This window comes from Polypterus senegalus, chromosome 15, assembly GCF_016835505.1.
Source record: "Polypterus senegalus isolate Bchr_013 chromosome 15, ASM1683550v1, whole genome shotgun sequence".
NCBI lineage: Eukaryota > Metazoa > Chordata > Cladistia > Polypteriformes > Polypteridae > Polypterus > Polypterus senegalus.
In genome coordinates, this window is record NC_053168.1 from 118,101,674 (window position 1) to 118,125,344 (window position 23,671).

General features: G+C 39.0%; 1 protein-coding gene across 1 annotated transcript in view; it reads right to left on the reverse strand.

The window, feature by feature from the left end:
* The window catches only part of LOC120516042 (vacuolar protein sorting-associated protein 13B-like), a 614,714-nt gene that overhangs the window by 437,283 nt on the left and 153,760 nt on the right, over positions 1-23,671 (reverse strand). Inside the window, exon 12 of the mRNA XM_039737477.1 lies at positions 9,070-9,157. Coding sequence (XP_039593411.1) covers positions 9,070-9,157 — 88 coding nt within the window. The remainder of the gene's footprint in view (positions 1-9,069; positions 9,158-23,671) is intronic.

Below are 23,671 nucleotides of genomic sequence, written 5' to 3' on the forward strand. Positions count from 1 at the left end.
TCATTTAAGAAATACTGTATAGCAAAAGTTAGACCTCTAATATCATTGAAAGATGCTGAGAAATTTCTTCACGCTTTTGTTGTCAGTCGACTAGATTACTGTAACGCACTCCTTTCAGGACTACCCAAAAAAGACATAAATCTTTTGCAACTAGTGTGGAATTAGCTGCTAGAATCCTAACTAGGAAAAGAAAATCTGAGCAAATTTCTCCAGTTTTGATGTCACTACACTGGTACCTATGTCATTCAGAATTAACTTTAAAATACTGCTTATGGTTTACAAAGCCTTAAATAATCTCGCTCCATCTTATATATCGGAATGTCTGACACCTTATATTCCAAATCGTAACCTTAGATCTTCAAATGAGTGTCTGCTTAGAATTCCAAGAGCTAAACTTAAAAGAAGTGCAGAGGCGGTCTTCTGCTGTTATGCACCTAAAATCTGGAATAGCCTGCCAATAGGAATTCGTCAGGCTAATACAGAGGAGCACTTTAAAACACTGCTGAAAACACATTACTTTAACATGGCTTTCCCATAGCTTCATCTTGGTTAAATCCTGATGCTCTGTATGTTCAATTAATTATCATTACTATTCATGGTGGCTCCAAAATCCGTACTAACCCCTACTCTCTCTTCTGCTCTTTTTCCGGTTTTCTGTGGTGGCAACCTGCACCACCATCACCTAATCAAAGCATTATGATGTCCCTACATTGACGGATTAAAGGCCAGAAGTCCAAGTGACCACCGTCATCATCAAGTCCTTCCACGAGAACCCTGAATAAAATGAGGACTGATCATTTATGTTAGGTAGAATGCTCAGTGGGCGGTCTCATGGCCTGGAACCCCTGCAGATTTTATTTTTTATCCAGCCATCTGGAGTTTTTTTTTTTGTTTTTTCTGTCCTTCCTGGCCATCGGACCTTACTTTTATTCTATGTTAATTAGTGTTCTCTTATTTTAATTCTTACTTTGTCTTTATTTTTCTCTTTCTTCATCATGTAAAACACTTTGAGCTACATTATTTGTATGATAATGTGCTATATAAATAAATGTTGTTTTTGCTTCACAGAATGGAGACGATGGCTCAAATCCCCAATGCTCCCTGGGTGAAGCTTAAATGATTTCCGCAAGCCTGTGTGAGTTTCCTTTCACAGTAAATGGACATGTAGTATATATGATTTGACATTGCTGAAATTGGCCTGTGTGTTTGTTTTCACCCTGCGATGGAATGGCACCATGTTCAGGTGTTGTTTCAGCCATGGACTCTATGATTGGCGAGATAAACTTCAGCTGCCTTGCAACCTTTGCCCTGGATAAATGTTAAGGACATAGAAGGATGGATGAGTCTCTATTACCACCAAACATAACTTGTGTTATCTGTGTCATAATTATTAGACATAAACAATTATATTTTTTGTCCTGTTTTTTTTTTTGAGAATTAAAAAATGGCTGAGTTTCTGCTGGGTAGGGGTCATATTATTTAAAACCTTTTGATAAAAATATATTTATTTTCATGGGAAATCGACAGATCTGCAAATTTTTTTGCCCTACTTGTATTCTCACATTCAGTGGCACATTGAGAATTGTTTTATATGACACTAGCTATCCCCTGTGGCTCCGCCCACACAGTAGTAAAACAGGACAAACTTTAAAATGAAATAAAAACTTTTTAAAAATGTAATTCTGGTCAAGTGGAAGGTACAATAGGTACGCTCTAACGTCAAACGTTGGTACTGTATCTGATTGTGTTCAGCTTTGACAGGAGAGCTTCCCCCACATCTCTGGAAAACAGCAGCCAACCTCTAAAACACGTACCTCTGATCTCTCTCAAAAACGTCAAATGTTACTCCTTAACAATCTGTAGGTGATAATGTCTGTTGAACAAACAGGTATTGCTAGCTAAGCAGAAGCAAGGTGCACTCCAACACGTGGTGAGAGGAAGAGCAATTTGAATAGAGGCTGGAGCATGAGAGAGGAGGGCTCCATCCCCCCTGGCACGCAGCCTGCCTCTTGGATTTGTGCAAATAAATCAGTATCGCAAGCGAACTATGATGCTTAGCGTAATGAGAGAAGTCGCAAAATCAACTGCAATGTTCAAGCAAATTACAGAAAAAAAACCTAATCTAAATCCATTAAGTAGCTGTCTCATGAGAAGAAGACAGACATACAAACAGACAGAAGTTGGATTTATAGATATATAGAGATGTGCATCTGCACTACATTTTCATCTTTTCCGTGGATCCTTGTATTAACATTGAGTAGATAGTTTATAAATGTAAAAAATGTTTAAAAACCATTTGTGATCTATGCATTAGTTCTGATGCAAAACACATTATGACTGGTTTAAGACTTGACTCGCGACCTACCCATTCTGACTTGGGATTTGAACTGGGACTTGGATGTAAAAACTTGAAAGTTACTTGTTACTTGCAAAATAGTGACTTGTGCTATTACATTACAATACATTTAACATTTCTAATGCTGCCAGTAACCCATAAATGATACTTAATTTAGTACGGGGACTGCAGGGGCTTTCGTGCGGGGGGAGGGGTGCAGTGTTCTGGGGTGGCAGTCGCGGTCCCCTGGCTTGGGTGTCGTCGGCAGTCTGCGGGATGGTTTGGGGCGGGCTGTCCATGCTCGGCGGCCGTCGGGTTTGACTGGGCTGGAGAGATTTTGTGTGAAGGAGTGGTCAGAGGTGCCTCCCTCCAGAGTCCGGGCGTTTGTTGGGGGCTGTGGGAGGCGTCTGGAGGCTGTTGTGTTTGCAGGGGGTGGCTCGACTGGGTGCTGATGTGGTGTCTCTGTTAGGGTGCCCAGGTTTGTGCACCTGTCTAGTTTTGTTATGATGCGTGTTGCATGTTTTCTGTTGGTCCAGTGAACTTGGTGTCACTGCTGAGGTACTACTGTTTCCATAAGGCATGGCATCTCTCTATTATAAAAAAAATCCTGTGGAATGAATGACTAGGAGACGATACATGATCTTCACGTTAAGATCACGAAAGACAAATAAACACCGCAAGACGAAAGAGAATGGGCAAAAAAACAATCAGTAGTGTAACGGGAAGCAGCACACACAGATACAGGTGTCACAGTGCATATAAAGCGTATAAAGGACAATATGTTATAAATGAAACGTCAACGAATAAAAGATCGCATTAGCACAAAAATAAAGAAAATAATCAGGACAAGGTGTAATTGAAAAAATAGCAGGACAAAGCAAGGTCAGAAATAAAAAGAAAAGAGCAGAAAAAGTGTTTTCGCATTCGCAACATTCACTGCAGAAAACGTAGAGTTACACAATAATTGAACATATGCTATGAGAATCTGTGGACCCGAACTGTTAAAGCAACGACAAGTTTAATTTCAAAGAAAACACAATTCGGTTAGGTGTCACAACGAGAGCAGCAGAGACACAAAGGAGCGAAAAGGACAGCGGCTGTATAGGCTTTAAAAAGATCGAAGGGCAGCGCCCCTCCCCCCTGAAAAAGGGTCCCCTTAGTCCTGTGGGACTCTGGAGGCAGCTGATAGGTACCGGCAGGCCAAGCGGAACACGGCTTCGGTGGTTGCTAAGGCAAAAACTCGGGCATGGGAGGAGTTTGGGGAGGCCATGGAGAACGACTTTCGGATGGCTTCAAGGAGATTCTGGTCCACCGTCCAGCATCTCAGGAGGGGGAAGCAGTGCAGTGTCAACACTGCATATGGTGGGGATGGTGCGCTGCTGACCTCGACTTGGGACATTGTGGGTAGGTGAGGGGAGTACTTTGAAGACCTCCTCAATCCCACTAATATGCCTTCCAATGAGGAAGCAGAGCCTGGAGACTCGGAGGTGGGCTCCCCCATCTCTGGGACTCCAGGGGTGGATGAAATATGCCCGGAGTTCCTCAAGGATCTGGATGTTGTAGGACTGTCTTGGTTAACAAGCCTCTGCAACATCGCATAGACATCAGGGATAGTCACTCTGGATTGGCAGACTGGGGGTGGTGGTCCCCCTCTTTAAGAAGGGGACCGGAGGGTGTGTTCCAACAACAGAGGGATCACACTTCTCAGCCTCCCTGGAAAAGTCTATTCAGGGGTCCTGGAGAGGAGGGTCCATCAGATAGTCGAACCTTGGATTCAGGAGGAACAGTGTGGTTTTCATCCTAGTCGCGGAACAGTGGACCAGCTCTACACCCTTAGCAGGGTCCTGGAGGGTGCATGGGAGTTTGCCCAACCAGTCTACATGTGTTTTGTGGACTTGGAAAAGGCGTTCAACCATGTCCCTCGGGGAATCTTGTAGGGGGTACTCCGAGAGTATGGGGTACCGGTCCCCCTGATAAGGGCTGATCGGTCCCTGTACGATTGGTGTCACAGCTTGATCCACATTGCCGGCAGTAAGTCGAACCTGTTTCCAGTGAGAGTTGGACTCCGCCAGGGCTGCCCTTTGTCACCGATTTTGTTCATAACTTTTATGGACAGAATTTCTAGGCACTGCCAGGGCGTTGAAGGGGTCTGGTTTGCTGGACTCAGGATTGTGTCATTGCTTTTTGCAGATGATTTTGTCCTGCTTGCTTCATCAGGCCATGATCTTCAACTCTCTCTGGATCGGTTCGCAGCCGAGTGTGAAGCGGATGGGATGGGAATCAGCACCTCCAAATCCGAGACCATGGTCCTCAGCCGGTAAAGGGTGGAGTGCCCTCTCAGGGTTGAAAGAGAGATCCTGCCCCAAGTGGACGAGTTCAAGTATCTCGGGGTCTTGTAGTAGTAGTAGTAGTAGTAGTAGTTTATTTATATAGCGCCCTTCACAGACAAGAAGTCACAGAGCGCTGAACAGCAAATACAGAATAAATACAAACAGTTGAAGGAAAAACATAAACAAAAGCATGAGGGAAGAGTGGAGTGGAGCGTGAGATCTACAGGCGGATCGATGTGGCGTCCACAGTGATGCCGGCTCTGCATTGGTGTGTCGTGGTGAAAAAGGAGCCGAGCTGTAAGACAAAGCTCTCAGTTTACCAGTCAATCTATGTTCCCATCCTCACCTATGGTCATGAGCTATGGGTAGTGATCGAAAGAACCAGATTGCGAATACAAGCGGCCAAAATGAGTTTCCTCCAAGGGGTGTCTGGGCTTTCCCTTAACGATAGGGTGAGAAGCTCAGTGTTCCAGGAGGGGGTCAGAGTAGAGCCAGAGGAGTCAGATGAGGTGGCTCAGGCATCTGATCAGGATGCCTCCCTGGTGAGATGTTCCGGGCATGTCTAACCGGGAGGAGGCCCCGGGGAAGACCCAGGACACGCTGGAGTGACTATGTCTCTCGGCTGGCCTGGGAATGCCTCAGGCTTCTCCCGGAAGAGCTAGAAGAAGTGGCTGGGGAGAGGGAAGTCTGGGTATCTCTGCTCAAGCTGCTGCCCCCGTGACCAGATCTTGGATAAGCGGAAGAGGATGGATGGATGGCATATTTAATACAAAAGTAATTAATATTAATTTAAGACAGATTAAAAAAAAGACAAAACACACTACTAAATAAAATAAAATCAGCTGTTTGAGGCTGATTTAAGGTAACGTCACTTAAGAAATAATACTGGTATGGGAAAGCAAAGCAAATAGTAAATGTTCTTGTCTTCCGTCTGCTTGTGTACAACTGACAAGAACAGATTTTGATTTATTTAATTTTTCTTTCCTGTGATGGATATTTTGATAAAACCTATGGTGTTTGGTTTGATTCTAGAAATGCATAAAGCACAGATTTTTCTTTTTTAGTATAACTTTAAAATACAAAACATAGGTCCTGCAAACTAAGAGAAATAAAGCATCCTAATCCATATTGAAGAATCTGGTCTAATGCAAATTTACCAATTTCTGCAGATTATTTACTTGTGTAGGCAGTTTAAAATGTTATAAGCAAAGAACAGTGTTACAAAGCTCACATTTTTAATTTATAATATAAATATTACAGTATTTTGAAAGATTTAGAATATTTTACTCATAATTAAGCAGATATGTGATAAAAATCCAATTATGGATTTTAGTTACAGTAAATACTAATAAAAAAGGAAAAAAAAATTCCAAAGTAATTAAGCCTTAGGAGTTAAAACAGGAAAATGCCAGTCCTTTCAATCTAGATTCCATTAATTCATTTTCTGAAATGAGAAAATACAATGCAGTTGTTCTACTTTCAGTATGCATAAGTAACATTTAAGATTCTACTGAAAAATTAAAAGTAAAAAATATTTCAGATAATATGAATGCTAGTATTTACAAGTAAAGAAAAAAATCTGTTTCTTTACTTTAAAGTAGGTTTGCCTTACGTTTATTTAGTCCTGTGGCAACATCATCTAATTTGTTTTCATGTTATTTGATAGTCTTACTCATAAAGGTTAATACTGACTAGAAGGCATTTTTCTCAAAAATTTTGGATAAGCACTGTGGCAGAGATTAAATAGGAATGATATCTAGAAATTAGCCTGACAGCTGAGACAGACAAAATCTCCAACAAAGTTTAGCTTTAATTTAGATTTAATCATGATGTGATAGGAATCTCACTGTTAAAACAAGCAAGAAGAAAAGGAATGTTTAAAGGATGAAGTGCAGTTTTATATGATTTGCAAAACTATTTTTTAGTCTTCATAAGGGCATCTTACCAAAATGAAGCCAAACTATATTCTGCCTCACAAAAATTACCATTAAATACTGCCAAATCAATTAAATGATGACACCTATGCAATCTACTGATGCTGAAAAATAAAACAGAACAGATATCATTGCTGCTAACAAAAGATATATCTATTGGCAGAAGATGTCTATCTTAAAGGCCAAACATTCTCACAGGAAGCTATTATCAGTTATACTTCTATTTGCATGACCTTTCTAGCTTGTAGTGGAAAAAAAAACAACTAGCTCCTCACCAGGACACAAACTTGAAAGTATTTTTGGCTGCACTAATAAGACATTCAGCAAGAAACAAGAAAGGCTTAAAAGAAAGTACAGAACAAATGAAAGCAATAAAAAAACCAGAGTGAAGAAAACAATACAAACAAGGGCTTAAGATACTTTAAAAAAAAATACGCAACTTAGTTCTTTTGAAGACTATATTAAGATTTTAAGGTGGTAACCATCCAAATAAAAAAATTTGCAAGCAAAACAAATACGCTTTCAAATTATATGTAGCTTAGAAAGCCCATCTCTTTATTTTGCTAAGATTAGATCCACAAGCAACTTGCAGGGTACAATAATACACTGACATCAAACGGTACTGTTTATGGCAGTGTAAAAATTGAAAAAGACTTTCTACTGATGTTCATTCCCTTCCATGTACATTACGCAACCAACAGTATGAGACTATAGTCTATTATAGCAATATAAAATAATTAAAAATAGTTTAGTACTTACCACAACTTTATATAGCATTCACTTGGATAGGGTAGCACTGAATATGGAAACCCTTTTTCTGGTCATTTAGTTATTGCAAGGTGTGCAACTAATGTATATGAATAAACCAAATTTAAAGGATGGCCCAAAAATTCTTCTGATTACAGATTTTGAAAGGTCAACATATCAGTTTCAGAATGTAAGCCATGCAAATGCAACACAGAGCTGACAGAGGTTGGTAAACTCTTTTTTAGTTCTTTAAATGTTCCACAAAAATAGTCCACATATCTATAAACTGGTGCCTGCAACCGAAACCTACACAAGGTGGTGTTAAAATAACTGGACACCAAGTTACCCAATCAAAAAGTTTGAGCCCCACTACTTCATATACTTTAAGACTTCTAGTCAGTTTGATGTTATCCATACATGTTAGTGTTCTAGATCATGTTATTCAGATTGCTTCATGAAGAGCTTTTGTACATGCTCATCAATCTAATGAAAGTTGAACTCCATTGGTATAGGACAGTCTATAAATTAAAGAAATTAAAGTTAATGATGACTATGCCAAGATGTATATGCCCATTAAAATAATTCAAGAGAGTAGGAAAAATTCACATAGGACTGCCAAAGGAAAGTAAAGATATCCATCTCTACAACTGCAGCAGATGTGCAATTTCAATCCTCAGCAATTGCAAAGCAAATAAAAAAAACAAGTGACATTAAAAGGAAGGTGGCCAGGAGAAAATTTATAGCTAAGACTAAGTATACACCTCAACGGCAACGAAATTCTACCATTTAAAGTGGGCTGTTCAAGCAAGAGAACAAGGAGGTGAAGGGTTTCTGAAAATAAGACTAAGCAAAAAAAAGTTTTAAAGAGAGGACTTTCTGGTAGCAATACAAATAATCTGCCTGCTGTTACGGCTGCTAAAAGACACAATACTGCTACTGAATTAAAAGCTTTGTTCAATGTCACTCACCCATTTTTACACTTGTTTGGGCTTGTGAAGATGGAGAAAACCATGACAACATTAGACTTAAAGCAGGAATCGAACCACGCACACATTCACACTTTGGGTCAGTTTTAGGAGTATTGAATAACTAAACATGTACATTTTGGAATGTGGGAGTAAAAACTGAGTACCAGGGGGAAAAATGCAGAAGTTTTACACACACACTGAGCTCATCAGAATTTAAACCAAGGATTGTATAGCTAACACACAACAGTGTTAAATACTGTCCCACCGTGCCCCATAGATCTATTTAATTTTTTCCATGAAAAATTAAAGGTTTGCATATTTTCATAGAGTGCTTTATGCGTTGCCACAAAATAATTATTGTTGTCATCATACACCAAACAACATGGTCTTAAAAAATAAATGCTTAATAATCAGAATATCAATAAAAATCCAAGACAATTTACTACCCAAAATTTACAAAAAAAAGTCTCCAGAGGTAAAAGTGCACCATTAATGAAATAAATGCATTACTGGTTTTAGCAGAGCATATAAGGTACTATGAACCATTTAGAGGTATAAATGCAGACAAGAAAATCAACATGTTGAAAAAAGAAAGTCAAATATGTGTCAGAACAGATTAAATAATCTTGACAGGTAGCTCAGGGGTAAATGTGGGGTAAAAAAAAGGACAGAAGGTCAAGGACCAGGTGGTTGTAAATAAGTCTTTGTTTCTGTTATTCAAGGGAGGGCAAACATAAAAGAAAATAAAACAATACCTTTGCCACTGCTATTTTCCATTGTGTATAGGTAATCCATGTAGAACGCTCCAAAACGCTGCATACCTGCTATCTCTGTGTAAGTTTCCTAAGAACAAAGAAAAAGCAAACAGAATTTATGTCCTTTGCAGACAAAGTTAAGGGGATACAAGACATACAGGGCATTAGTGAATGACATGTATTTGCATTTGCGACCCCTACACCCAGTTTAAGAAAAGCTTATCAATTAAAAAGAGAAGGGTTATCATAGGCAATCCCTTTCTAGATAGATAATACCATTTCAATTGCAAAACAAACACAGAGGCTACCACAAGGTTGTATAGCATCCCAATTGTTCCATCACAGATAAGTAGTTAATCAGTAATACTTTCCAACATGTTTCCATCATAGATTTGTGCAGCAATTAAATACAATTCAGCAACATAATAAGTGATGCAAGTAAAATTAAAAAAAAAAATGAATTAAGATAATCAAACACAATTACATCATTTAATAAGTAAACCAATAAATGCATATTATAATAAATTTATCATAAAAATGAATGGACACAATAGAGGATTATCAATGTTTATATATGTATAAAAGCATAATTTACTTCTTGTTTACTACACAGTCAGGTTTTTATACTCAAACATAATATCCAAATTAAATATGAATAAAGAATCATCAATAGTCACTTTAATAATATTTTACTAGTTGCATGAATGCAGTTTCATTTATGGAATTTATCCTTTAGCTGCCCAAATTCCCAAAGCTCAGAATCACAGGCCTATGAAGAAGGTGGACAACAATTCACACTATGGCTACATTTAGAAAAGAAATGAAATAACAGATATACACAGCTATTTCATACTGCCAATAATTGCAGTTTACAATAAATCAATATGCATGCTCCTATTATATCTCTGCAATAGGAAACAGGTCACAAATAGTGTACATCAATTTTTTTCAGACACCATTCCAAATGGAAAAAAAAGAGAGCAAGCGTGTCTTATCTGGCACAAGCTATGGATAAAATAAAGACAGATGGCTATGGCTTGAGCTGTAATAATCCACTACTTCCATTGATTTATCTATTTGTTCCATATCTTCATTCCTAAAGATATTGAAAACTTCCACACACTACAGAAGTGCTTGCTTGACAGATATTGTCTGAAACAAAAAATGACACAGTACTAATAGCATGTATAAGGAAAAATATAATGTGATACAACAAGGGTGTACCATTAACAATGACTGCTGTCTGGGACATCTGGGTATACAAAATACGGCAAAAAACAAATCTATGATTAGAAGATTGCAGAATAACCACACACTGTTAGTTGGATGTTGATAACTAATTAAGGCAAAGCTCTGTTTTAATAGGAATAGAAATAGGTCGTAACCTTTGAAGGCATTTTTGATTAAATGCAGCCTTCTTTACCAATGCCTTACATAAACATAAATACTTTATCATAAAGATGGCCACACAGAGAAGCAAGAATGCTATCAGCTCAGAATGAATCTATGACCCTTGATGTATTCAGTGAAATCATATAGCACTACAATAATGGGTCAAAATTACTTGCCGTTATCAGTGCCAGAAAGTCATTCCTAAATGTTAGTGATAATTTTTAAACAACTGATAATGCATTCAGAAGGATTCTTGAGGGAATGTTCTTAACATTTATGTATTGTTACATGGCTATTTGCAAAGGACAGTGCGAGAGACTTCCACCATGTATAAGAGCTACATCCTATAATAGATCTGCACCAATGGCACAATTGAAGAGTGCAGAAAAAAAAAGCAGCAACAAGTGGAAGCATTGGCAAATGTGTAGAACAAAAACTTGTACATTAACAAATGTATGCAGCTAGTAATGAGTCATGGTACTGTTCAATTTATAGCACCACAAAAGAACTTGCAAAACAAAACATCATGCGCAAATAGTGAGAAAAAAAATATGCAAAATAAAGAAAAAACACTGTGGAAAGTACAGTACTACATTATGTGCAAGCATTTTTTTCAGCATTTAACTGCTGCAGGTGGCAATTAAGCTAGACATATCTTGATTTGGAGACCTCTCAGACAAAAAGACATTTATTGTTTTACTTCAAAACTTTATACACCTCTATAAAAAGACAGACTTTGTTGTCCATAACAATATGAATAATGAACATATGCATGACTATAAGGATGCTTTGTCTGCAGCATAAAATACATATTACACAACACTAATTGGGTCTACTAAAGGGAATACTAGGGCTTTATTTTCAACTGTAAACAACAACTACGGCAATCTTCCATTTCAATTCTACTGCACTCATCAATGTAACTCTTTTATGATCTTTTTTAAAATAAAGATTGGAAATATCCACCAGAAGTTGACCTCTTCTAAAAAAAATTTTACATGGAACATTCTATGATCCCCCTTCTTTTCTTACTAATTTTAAACTCCCAAATGTGGAGGAAATACTTGGTATTATTAGAAAATCCAAAACCTTCTGAACAAATGTGGTGTGGATCCCTACAACCTAAAAAACTATTGTCCAATCTCTAATTTACCTTTCCTTTCAAAAACACTTGGAAAAAAAAAACTTGCTGTGCAGGTTCAATCTTACCTTAATGACAATCATTTGTTTGAACAATTTCAGTCTGGCTTTCGTTCATTTCACAGTACAGAAACATCCCTGGTCAAAATCACTAATGATCGACTGATGGGCTGTTAATCATACTTGACTATTGATATTTCTCTAATCTCTTCTTTTTCCTAGGTTAAGATCTTATATGTTTTTCTTGATAGTACCTTGTAGAGAAAAGCCAAGCAAAATCACACCTTTTATTGGCTAACTAAAAAGATTACAATATGCAAGCTTTCGAGGCAAGTCAGGCCCCTAAAATTTGAGGGATTCATATTAATATTACTCAGTCTCCATATTTCCATCTACGTAATATCAGCCATTAATACCCATCTCTTTCAACTACCAGCACTGCTATTCTTGTTTATGCGCTGGTTACATCTCATATTGATAATTGTAATTCTATGTTTCCTGGTCCACCTCATAAACTCCTTTACAAGCTTCAATTGGTTCAGAATGCTGTAGCTCCCCCTTTCATTGAACACATGACCTTTCATTTAGATCAAATGAAGTTTCTCCGATGTTGTCTTTAATTAGTTGTGTTAGTGAATTAAAGTAGTGGATGGATGAGAACGACTTGTCTTTAAATACAGATAAAACAGAGATGTTAATTGTCAGAGGGAATGATGCTAATCACAACAATATTTTGTCATCATTTAACTCGGTTGGAATCACCATTCATTTTACTAAATCAGCCCGCAATCTAGGAGTTATCTTTGACTCTAGCATGTCATTTAATGCGCATATTACAAAGTTGTCCAAATCATGCTTAAAAATGTTGGGAAATTAAGGCGCTTTCTAAATAAACAGGATTCTGATAAATTAATTCATGCATTTATTTCTAGTAGGATTGACTACTGCAATGCGGTGTTCACTGGATGCTCAAACTGTTCTTTATACAGCCTCCAGTTAATCCAAAATGCTGCTGCAAAAGTGATTACAAGAACAAGAAAATACGAACACATAACTCCAGTTCTTAAATTCTTACATTGGCTCCCAGTTAAGTTTAGGGCAGATTTCAAAATCCTTTTAACATATAAAGCATTAAATGGCTAAGGTCCGGCTTACTTGTCTGAACTTATCATGACTTACAAACCAGAGCGCACATTAAGATCTCAAGATGATGGCCTGCTTATGATTCCAAGGATTAATAAAATAACAGTGGGAGGTCGAACTTTCAGTTACAGGGCCCCTAAACTGTGGAATGGTCAGCCTGCTACTATAAGAGATGCCCCTTCGGTCACAGCTTTTAAATCCTGGCTGAAGACTCACTACTTCAGTTTAGCACACGCTGACTAGAGCTGCTGATTAACTGTACAGACTGCATCTCTGTTGTTAAGTCATTAGCACTAAAACATAAGTAACATGATAATTATAATTTGTTACTAACTTCTCACCTATTCTGTTTCTCTTCTTGGTACTCAAATGTGGCACTTGGTGCAACGGCCCACCTGCCAAGTTGTTCTGCCTGCCTATGGTAAAGTCATCCCTGATGGAGGATTGCATGAATCGTGGGGTAGAGGGGTCCTTTCATTGGATTAGCTGGCCCAGCACTGTATCAGCTGTGAAATGGCCAAATGGGAGAGCCAGCTTGATGGCTGAGGTCTCCAGGACTCTAAACAAATCCAAATCATATTATGTGATATCATCTACTGTTAAATTCTGCTCCTTAATTGTAAAAGATTTATTTTTATACTGTAATGAAGATTTGTTCTGTTATGTATATTGTATTGTATTGACCCCCTTCTTTTTGACAACCACAGCATGCCCAACCTACCTGGAAAGGGGTCTCTTTTTGAACTGCCTTTCCCAAGGTTTCATCCATTTTTTCCTTACAAGGGATCTTTTCAGCAGTTTTTCCTTGTGGGGGAGGCAACTTGATGAATGAGGTCTCCAGTACTTAAAACAAATCCAAATCATATTATATGATATCATCTAATGTGAAATTCTACTCCGTACTTCTAGAATTTTTATTTTTATACTGTATTGAGGATTTATTCTGTTCTAAGTATTGTACTGTATTGTATTGACCCCCTTCTTTTTGACACCCACTGCACGCCCAACCTACATGGAAAGGGGTCTCTCTTTGAACTGCCTTTCCCAAGGTTTCTTTGATTTTTTTTCCTACAAGGGTTTATTTTTTTGGGAGTTTTTTGTGGTCTTCTTAGAGAGTCAAGGCTGGGGTGTCATCAAGAGGCAGGGCCTGTTAAAGCCCATTGCAGCACTTCTTGTGTGATTTTGGGCTATACAAAAATAAATTGCATTATATTGTATTACTCCTGTCCTTCAGCAGCTTCACTGGCTCCCTGTAAAAATACTGCATTGATTTAAAGATTCTGCTTATTACTTACAAGATTCTACCATAATCTGGCACCTCCTTATCTTTCTGATCTTCTTCACATCTCCATTCCTTCCAGTATTCTTAGGTCTTCTTCCTCTATCAATTTTATTATACCACCTGCTCGCTTGACTTCCATGGAGTTCAGCGCTTTCAGTCGAGCGTTCCCTCGCCTCTGGAACTCTCTCCCACAAGATATTTGAAAAATTGACTCTCTTTGTACCTTTATATCTCATCTTTAAACACTTCTTTTTAAGCTGGCTTATTCTGTTTGATATACATTTTAGTTGATGAATTTAAATTTAAAATTATTATTGTATTTATTATGGTTTTATTGTACTGTAATATTCTATTAATTTTATATTGTGAGTTTTGTTATTAATGTGCTCTGTAAGGTGTCCTTTTGTGCCTTGAAAGGCACCTATAAATAAAATAAATTATTATTATTATTATTATTATTAAAACTGAACAGGCTATTCATAGAGCCTGAGAGCACCTATATACAACAACCTCACTGTAAAGAGCCATGGGAAACCAACCACACAAAAATAAACACAACTTAAGCACCTCACCTTTTTGTCACCTCACCTTTCCTTTTAACTTAGGATGACTGTAGAATTTACACCATTCACCTTTCAAACTATGGCTAATTGATCCTCACTCCCTTACATGCATCATCAGGGACCCTGCCTCCAGGACCAACTCACTGTTTAAAATATCTCTCGACTACCTCCAGCTGCACAGCTGCTCCAGGGGACTAATGGCAGTAGTTCAGCTCCACCATCCAACTAGTGTAATCCACCTAGGATGTCCTCTCACACAGGCTACACCTTATATTTACTTCCCAAATGCCACCAGAAATGCTAGAGCACAAGATAATTGCAGCATTTCATCACAAGGCACAAAACATAAAGGTAATGTCATTTACACATTTTGCAAGGGACAGCACCTGTACAACAGGAAACTGCAGTTTTCTATTATGATTCCATTTATGTATTCAGTCCCCTTGCGCTTTATGTAATGTTTAACAAAATTGCTTGTGGCACTCTCAATTGTTCAGTACATCGGTCCATTACCAACTATGTGCAATTGACACTATGCACATTTTTCCTTCTCATATTTGTCACTACATCTTTTTGTCAGCACGCTATTGTCAGTGCACTTTTGTGTCCCTGACAAGTTCAACTATTACATTTTTCTCAATGCTACCGGGACAGACTCCAGTTTTCCACAAGGGCATAAGAAAATGGATAGATAGACTTTGAATTAAATTTTTTAAAGTTTCAGTTTAAAGCAATCTCACACAAAATTATTATTCGTCTCATCTGTATTTCTTCGTTTCATTTCCTGTTTCATCAAGTTACTTCTTAGCATTGCCAAATTTATACAGTCACTAGAAAAACATCTCCTTATACCTCTTTTTCATTTTTTAATGAAGAAAAGAGGGTGCACATACATGTAAAATCCACCTATACTGCAAATAAAAGTGAACTCAATCATGAACAATCATAAAATGTTGCTCCTGATGCCACAGGCCATGTACCCTTTTATTATACCCTGCCTTCCCTTTTATTCTGCAGTTTTTCTTTCATGTAAATCTGCTTCTGTTATATAAGACAACCAAAACTCTTTCATATGTTAAAGGTTGTATTTTGTTTTTGTAAGACAATGCACAGTGGTATTCATTTTATTACTGCATGTATTTATCTGACACATTTATCCACAGAGACCTAAACAATAAAATACAATTAGTTACATTGTACTTCTACATCTCAAGTACTGACAGTTTAACTACTACTACTAAAAAAGCTTACATTTCAACACTCCAGCAACTAGTTCAGTTACTCTGTCTTAAAAGAGTGTTCTACACAGCTTGTGTTAATTTATGTAACATTTTACAGCATATATTCTGAATATATGTATACATGCATGAGTACATGTAATTCTTATGTCTGGAGGGCAGTAACAAGGGGTTTACACCAGACTGCAAAAGATTAATTTAAAAGCAAAATATTCAATTGTATATTTTGTACTTTTGGATATTTAAATTTTAGTTGTAGGGGGTTTACTGCCGGAAAGAGGTTCTCATTTAGGCTTTACAGAACTGTAAGAGAAAGAGCTTTCAATTAAATTGCCAAAGACAACAAGAATCACATTAGAAAGGTGTACCAACAATTCCTTCTGTTTTTCCTTTTTTTGCTTTGACTTCATTATACACTAGAATTACCAGAGTCTACAAAAAAACTCATCAATCCGGTGCACCTTAAATCCCTTCACACCTCTCCGTCAGCATCTTTTGTCCTGTAAATGTGCCGATAAATAACAAGCAGCAAGCAGCCTGCTATTCCATCTCTCCACCACCGCAGGACATGCACAAAGTTCTCCCAGCTCATGCCTTGATTATCTGGGAGTGAAGTGCTGGAGTTTTTGAGTGGAAATAATAGATCGTTATTTGGAACACAAGCATTTCATGTGTGTACCGTTTCTACAATAATCTGTGTAAACACATTGTAAAAAAAAAAAGAAACGTTTTTCATATTTTAGTAATAAATGACAAAATGTAGGCATAAACTATATAATGTGTGAAGCATGAATTACAAAGATCAAATAAACACTTTCACAAAAGGTTCAAGGACGTAGCAGTAAGAATTGCTGACTTGTATTCAAGAGACCCCGGTTCGATCCTGACTGCCTCCTATATTTACCATTTTCAGTAATGAGTTGCTCTCATTGTTATTATACAATAAACACATACACTTGGTTTGCATCTGTAAAAGCCGGTGTATATTCATAGTACTTGTAAAAGTTAGCGTATTTCTTTTTTCACTTTTATTCTCTCAGTCACGATCACAATACATACTACCACTCCCCCCAACCCCCCCAGGGATCCGACGTGGTTATTTTTTATTTGAAACTGGGAATAACTGTAGATGTGAGTGGTGTTTTGAGGCAATGGAACTGGACACTCTCTGATTTGGATAGATAAAAGCCGACACACAAATGCTGGTGAATCTGCCTTCTTCGTATCTCACCGTCACTTGATTTTTTAATTCAGTTTTATTGAGTGTTCCTGCTCACGCTGAATTAGTATGCACCTTATGGTCCATGATGTCAAAGCCGCACGGACAAAAAAAAAAAAACAGAGACATAGGTATATATGATATTTGGAATTATTCATTTTGTGACCTGTATAGTACATTTCGGAAAACATTATGGCACGGATGCAACATTATTTATATTCATTCGCATAACATCTTGCGGTTGTAATCAGTGACCGCGTGTTTTTTTTTCCCCCGATCTTGCCAGTCCCCACATGCAGAGGAAAGAACAGTACAGAGAGGACAGTTCAGTGCTATATGCAATCATCAAATTCAAATGTTAACAGTTCCCACACACGCAAGGACCGTCCCTCCTACATTTATGACATGTTTACCTGTTGCAATGTCCAGACTTCTGTCTATGCTGTGGTTTCTATAACACACCTGAAGGAAAGAGACAATATATGTGACATTTTGAAGAAATCATTTTATGACCTGAATAGTGCCAGTCAGAAAACATCCATCCATCAATCCATTATCCACCTCTTATCCGAGGTTGGGTCGCGGGGGAAGCAGCCTAAAGTAGGGAAGCCCAGACATCCCTCTCCCCGGCCACCTCCTCCAGCTCCTCTGGGAGGACCCTGAGGCGTTCCTAGGCCAGCCGGGAGATATAATCTCTCCAGCATGTCCTGGGTCTGCCCTGTGGCCTTCTCCCAGTGGGGCATGCCCGGAACACCCCCCCAGGGAGGCATCCAGAGTGCATCCAAACCAGATTCCTGAACCACCTCAACTGACTCCTCTCAATGCGGAGGAGGAGCAGCGACTCTACTCTGAGTCTCTCCCAGATAACTGAACTCCTCATCCTATCTCTAAGGGAAAGTCCAGCCACCCTGCGGATAAAACTCATTTCGGCCGCTTGTATCCAGGATCTTGCTCTTTCGGTCACTACCCAAAGGTCGTGGCCATAGGTGAAGGTAGGAATGTAGATCGACTGGTAAATCGACAGCCTCGCCTTTTGGCTCAGCTCTCTCTTCACCACGACCGAATGTTGCAGAGCCCGCATTACTGCGGATGCCACACCGATCCGTCTGTCAACCTCCCGCTCCATTCTTCCCTCACTCATGAACAAGACCCCGAGATACTTAAACTCCTCCACTTGAGGCAGTAATGTGCTCCCCACCTGGAGAGAGCATTCCACCCTTTTCCGGCTGAGAACCATGGCCTCGGATTTAGAGGTGCTGACTCTCATCCCTGCCGCTTCATACTCGGCTGCGAACTGATCCGGTGAGAGCTGGAATTCACTGTCCAATGAAGCCAACAGAACCACGTCATCCGCAAACAGCAGAGACAAGATTCTGAGGTGACCGAACCAGACCCCCTCTGCTCCTTGGCTGCGCCTAGATAGTCTGTCCATATAACTTATGAACAGAATTGGTGACAAAGGGCAGCCCTGACGGAGTCCAACCTCAACAGGAAATGAGTGCGATTTATTACTAACAATACGGACCAAGCTCCTGCTCCTCCTTTACAGGGACTGGATGGCTCGTAACAACGAGCCTTGTACCCCGTACTATTGGAGCACACCACACAGGATGCTTCGAGGGACACGGTTGAATGCCTTCTTCAAATCCACAAAACACATGTGGACTGGTTGGGCAAACTCCCATTACCCCTCCATGATCCTGGCCAGGGTGTAGAGCTGGTCCAGTGTTCCACGGCCGGGATGGAATCTGCATTGTTCCTCTTGAACCTGAGATTCGACCATCGACCGAACTCTCTTCTTCAGCACACCTGAATAGACCTTACCAGGGAGGCTGAGGATCCCCCTATAGTTGGGGCACATCCTCCGGTCACCTTTCTTAAAAAGGGGGACCACCACCCTGGTTTGCCAATCCAGAAGCAATCAGAAAACATCATCGCACTAACGCAATATTATTTGAAAACGAACAGCATCAGATCAGGTGTGAACTTATACTGTCGCTGTTAGTAAGAGTCAGATCCAAGGGTAGGGTTTGGGGCGAGGGAAAGCATGAATGTGACAGAGAATAAGACTGAAAAAAAGCTGACTTTTAGAAATACCATACATTTAAAGCTGATCTGTTCGTTTTCAAATAATATTGTATTGTTTGACCTTGTAGTTAGGATATAGCGGGTTGGATAATGGATGGATGGATAGTGTGACAATGTTTTCTGATTGGTACTATTCAGGTCATAAAATGATTTCTTCAAAATGTCACATACATTTGTCTCTTTCATTTTTTTCTGGTGCTGCGTTGACATCGTGCACCAGAAGGCATGAGCTTATTCAGTGTGAGAAGGAGCACGCAGGAGGCCGGTTGCTGTGTGCTATAACATACTTGACTTGGTGGCGATTAACACACATGTACTGTACAAGGCATGCACGGGGGCCACGGAGAAAAGAAGACTGTCCATGGCTCACCTTGCAGATGAGCTTTGTCGTCACTTCTTACAAGAAAAGGCGATGGATAGAGGAGGATGCAACATCGACAAGCTTCTGTTCCAAGACCGCCGGTTCCCCAGCCCCTTCAGTGTTATCGTTACCACAACACAGAGAGAACAGTGTACATTGTGTGAAAGAAAAATTTAATTGATTGCAAACTTTTAAGGATTAAAAGTTGTTTTATTAAAATGGCACGTTATTCATACAGACGTCTGTCATAAGATAAGGTGAAGTAAGCTGAACTTGGGTAACTTCCTGTACGAACGCATCCGTTAGACACAGGAAAGACGACCTTTCGTTCTCTGGGGCCCCTTTTGACACGTACACAAAAAAGAAATGGTTGGCCAAATTGAGGAAATACTTAGATGCTGTTCCATAAGTAAGGGGAAGGGAGGAAAATGAATATTAAAGCCGAATGAAACCAGAAAACTTTGCAAAGCATGAATCCACGTACTCATCTGTGACTGAATAAAGACTAATTGATTGAACTATTCCTGTCTTCCTCAGGTGTTACTTCCACAATTGCAACAGGTACACATGTCATAAACTTAGAAAGGACGGTCCTTGGGTGTGTGGGAACTGTTAACATTTCAATCTGATGATTGCATATAGCACGGAACTGACCTCTCTCTACTATTCTTTCTTCTGCATGTCCTGGAGTACAAAAGAAACACACCCATGCACCCAAAAGTAGACACTGGCAAGATCGGGGGAAAAAAAAAACGCGGTCACTGATTACAAGAGCAAGAAGGCATGCTAACGAATATGAATAAAATGAATAATGTTGCATCAATGCCACAATGTTTTCCGAAATGTACTATACTGGTCATAAAATGAGTTACTCCAAGTATCTTATATACTGTACATATGTGTCTGTTTTTTGTCAGTGCGGCTTTGACATCATGGACCATAAGGTGCATACTAATTCTGCGTGAGCAGGAACACTCAATAAAACTAAATAAAAAAAAAAAAATTAACTGACGGTGAGATACTAAGAAGGCAGATTCACCAGCGTTTGTGTGTCAGCTTTTATCCATCCAAATCAGAGAATTTCCAGTTCCATTGTCTCAAAACATCACTCACATCTACAGTTATTTCCAGTTTCAGATAAAAAGCAACTGTGTCAAATCTGGGGCGGGCAGAGGGTGGGTGGGTGTTGTATTGTGATCATGACTGAGAGAATAAAAGTGAAAAAAAAAATGCTAACTTTTACAAGTACTATAAATTTACACCAGCAGTTACAGACAGAAATCAAATGTATGTTTTTATTGTATAATATTAACAATAAGAGCAGCTCACTACTCAAAACGGTAAATTTGCCGGGAAGCCGGTTTCAAACTCACGACCTCCAGATTATAAATCCACAGATCTTACCGCTACAGTACGGAAGCTGTTGTATTATACTTGCACCTTTTGTGAAAGTATTTATTTGATATTTGGCCTTATCAGCCTTCACACATTATACAGTTCATGTCTAAATTTAGTTATTTATTACTAAAACATGAAAAACGTTTCTGTTTTAACAATGTGTTTACACAGATTATTGTAGACACAAAATACACATCAAATTATTTCTCCTTACAATTCTGGGTAGCTCACTCCCAGATAATCAATCAAGGCAGGAACTGGGAGAGAGTCTTGCCCATTCTGAGGGGGTGGGGGGGATGGTATAGCAGGCTGCTTGCGCGTATTGACACATTTAGAAGACTAAAGACGCTGAAGGAGAGGCGCGAAAGAATTTAAGGTGTGCAGGATTTACAAGTTTTTTCATTGGCTCTGGTAATTTTAGTGTTAACGGAGCTTCATCCATTATGGAGCCAGTAGTATCCATGTGCATCTGTTCTGTTAAAATGGATACACTCAAAGCTACATCTCTTACAATTCTATATTAACAAAAAAATCCATGGGAATATGCTTGGCATACTGTTCAGCCAGAAGCCTGAAATCACTCTATATAAAAGCCAAATACCACTGACTCACTCATCACGAAATCTCCCGAACCATGAGGACTTGGGACTTCAAATTTGGAATGTAGGTTACCCTTGGCCCATAGATGCTCGCTAAGAAAAGTTTTTAAAAATTTTGTGGTCCAAGCACGAAATTTCTTATAGTTTTTTTAGACCCATTTGTATGTCTGTCCAGTTTTCATGAGAGAACTATTTAACGGAATTAGATCAGGTTTTTCTCTACAATCTGCTGGAACATTCTGTTGATTTTGCGACTTTCTGTTTAACAGATTTAGATCTTTTTTTTTAATAATTTGCTTGAACATTCTGGTTGATTTTGCGACTTCTCTCATTGAGCTAAGAATCATAGTTCACTTGCAGGAGCGATATATTCACGCTAATCTGAGACAGAGGCTGCGGGCCGAGGGGAGGGGGAAGAGTGACGTCAGTAGAGAGCTGGGCCCTCCTCACTGTACTGTTTCACTAATACATGGGCGAAGCCGCAGGGGATAGCCAGTACTAAATAAATGGAAAATGGAAATCACCACCAAAAAGGTAATACAAAGTATTACATATAGAGTAAAACCCCACAGCACAAACTTAATTCGTCCTGGAAAAATGGTTGTGGACTGAATTGGTCGTGGACCCAGGATGTTTATCCCATAAGAAATAATGGAAATAGAATCTGTTCCAAGCCCCCCTGACTTCCATACCTAACCTATTTAATACACATAATTAAGTTTTTTTCTACATAATAAAATACTGTTTTAAAGAAAAACACATAAATAAAGAATAAATTGTACACTACAAGAGATCGATATAAGAATAAGCATAGCATACACAATTGAAATTAAAAAAGAAAATTTACTGTAAGGTACATTACCTTCACTGTTGGCATCTTGGGTGACTGGTGATGGTGGGGGAGGGGGGAAAGGAGTGAGGTTATTGTTTGAAAGTGGAGTCCCCTTCCATAATAACAGTAGGCAGCTGATATTCAGGAGTTTTTTCTCTAGGCCTACTGGGTACAGTCTGTAAAGCACTGCCACCTGCTTAAGGCTGATTGGGCTTTAGTCTCTTTACTACAAACATATCCATAGTTGTTTGCTTCTGCCTGTGTTTTAATAATTGTGCTACCATTGAAAAAGTCTATATTACAGTTAGTCCTTTTTTTGTCAGGGTGATGTTTTTTAGCAAATGTTGGCAATTCTACCCGTTTTGCAAGCATTCCCTTGATTACTGAAGAAGGAATCTCCTCTGTCACCTCTTCATTCCCCTCCTCTTCAGAGATCTTCTGGTCTGCCATCCTCTGTTGCTCAGCTAAAAGTTGCTTAAGTTAATCACTGGACAGCTCCTCACTGTGTTCTTCCTCTAACTCCTCCACTGTCAACCTCCAAAACCATGGACTCAGCCATAGACACAATTTCCTTAACCACAGGGTCATTCTCAGGTGCACACTCAGGGTCAAATCCCTCAAAGTCTCTTTCCTGAACAACTTTAGGCCACAGTTTCTTCCAAGCTGGTGTCAGTGTTCTTAAAGTTATATCCCTCCACACCTTTTCTATGAGTTGCAAGCAAGACAGGATATTGAAATGTTCCTCCCAGAACTGGGTGAGAGTCAATTGAGTTTCACTGGTGATTTGGATGCACTTCCTTAACAGTGATTTTGAGTTTCTTGAAGTTAGCAATGACCTGCTGGTCCATGGGCTGGATGAGAGCAGTTGTATTGAGTGGCAAAAACTCAATGGCAAGCCAAGGGAACTCTTCTGCCAAGTCTCCAAGTTTGTGGGGAGGGCAAGGGCATTGTCCGTAACAAGGATTGCCTTCAGTGGCAATTGTTTTCCTCAAAGTAATTTTTCACTGCTGGCCAAAACACTTCACAAACCCAAAAAGCTGTCTGGTTATCCAAGCTTTGGTATTAGACTTCCACATGACACCTAACTTGCTTTTTATCACTTTATTTTTTCCAAAAACACAAGGGTTCTCTGAATGATAAACAAGGAGAGGCTTCACTTTACAATCACCACTTGCATTTATATAGCAATAAAGATAGCCTGTCCTTCATTGGCTTATGCCCTGGCACTTTTTTCTTTTTTTGTTATGCAGGTATTCCTGCACATTTTTTCCAAAAAAAGCCCAGTTTCAGCACAGTTAAAAACTTGATGGGAACAAAATCCATTGTGAGATAACAGTCTTTCAAAAT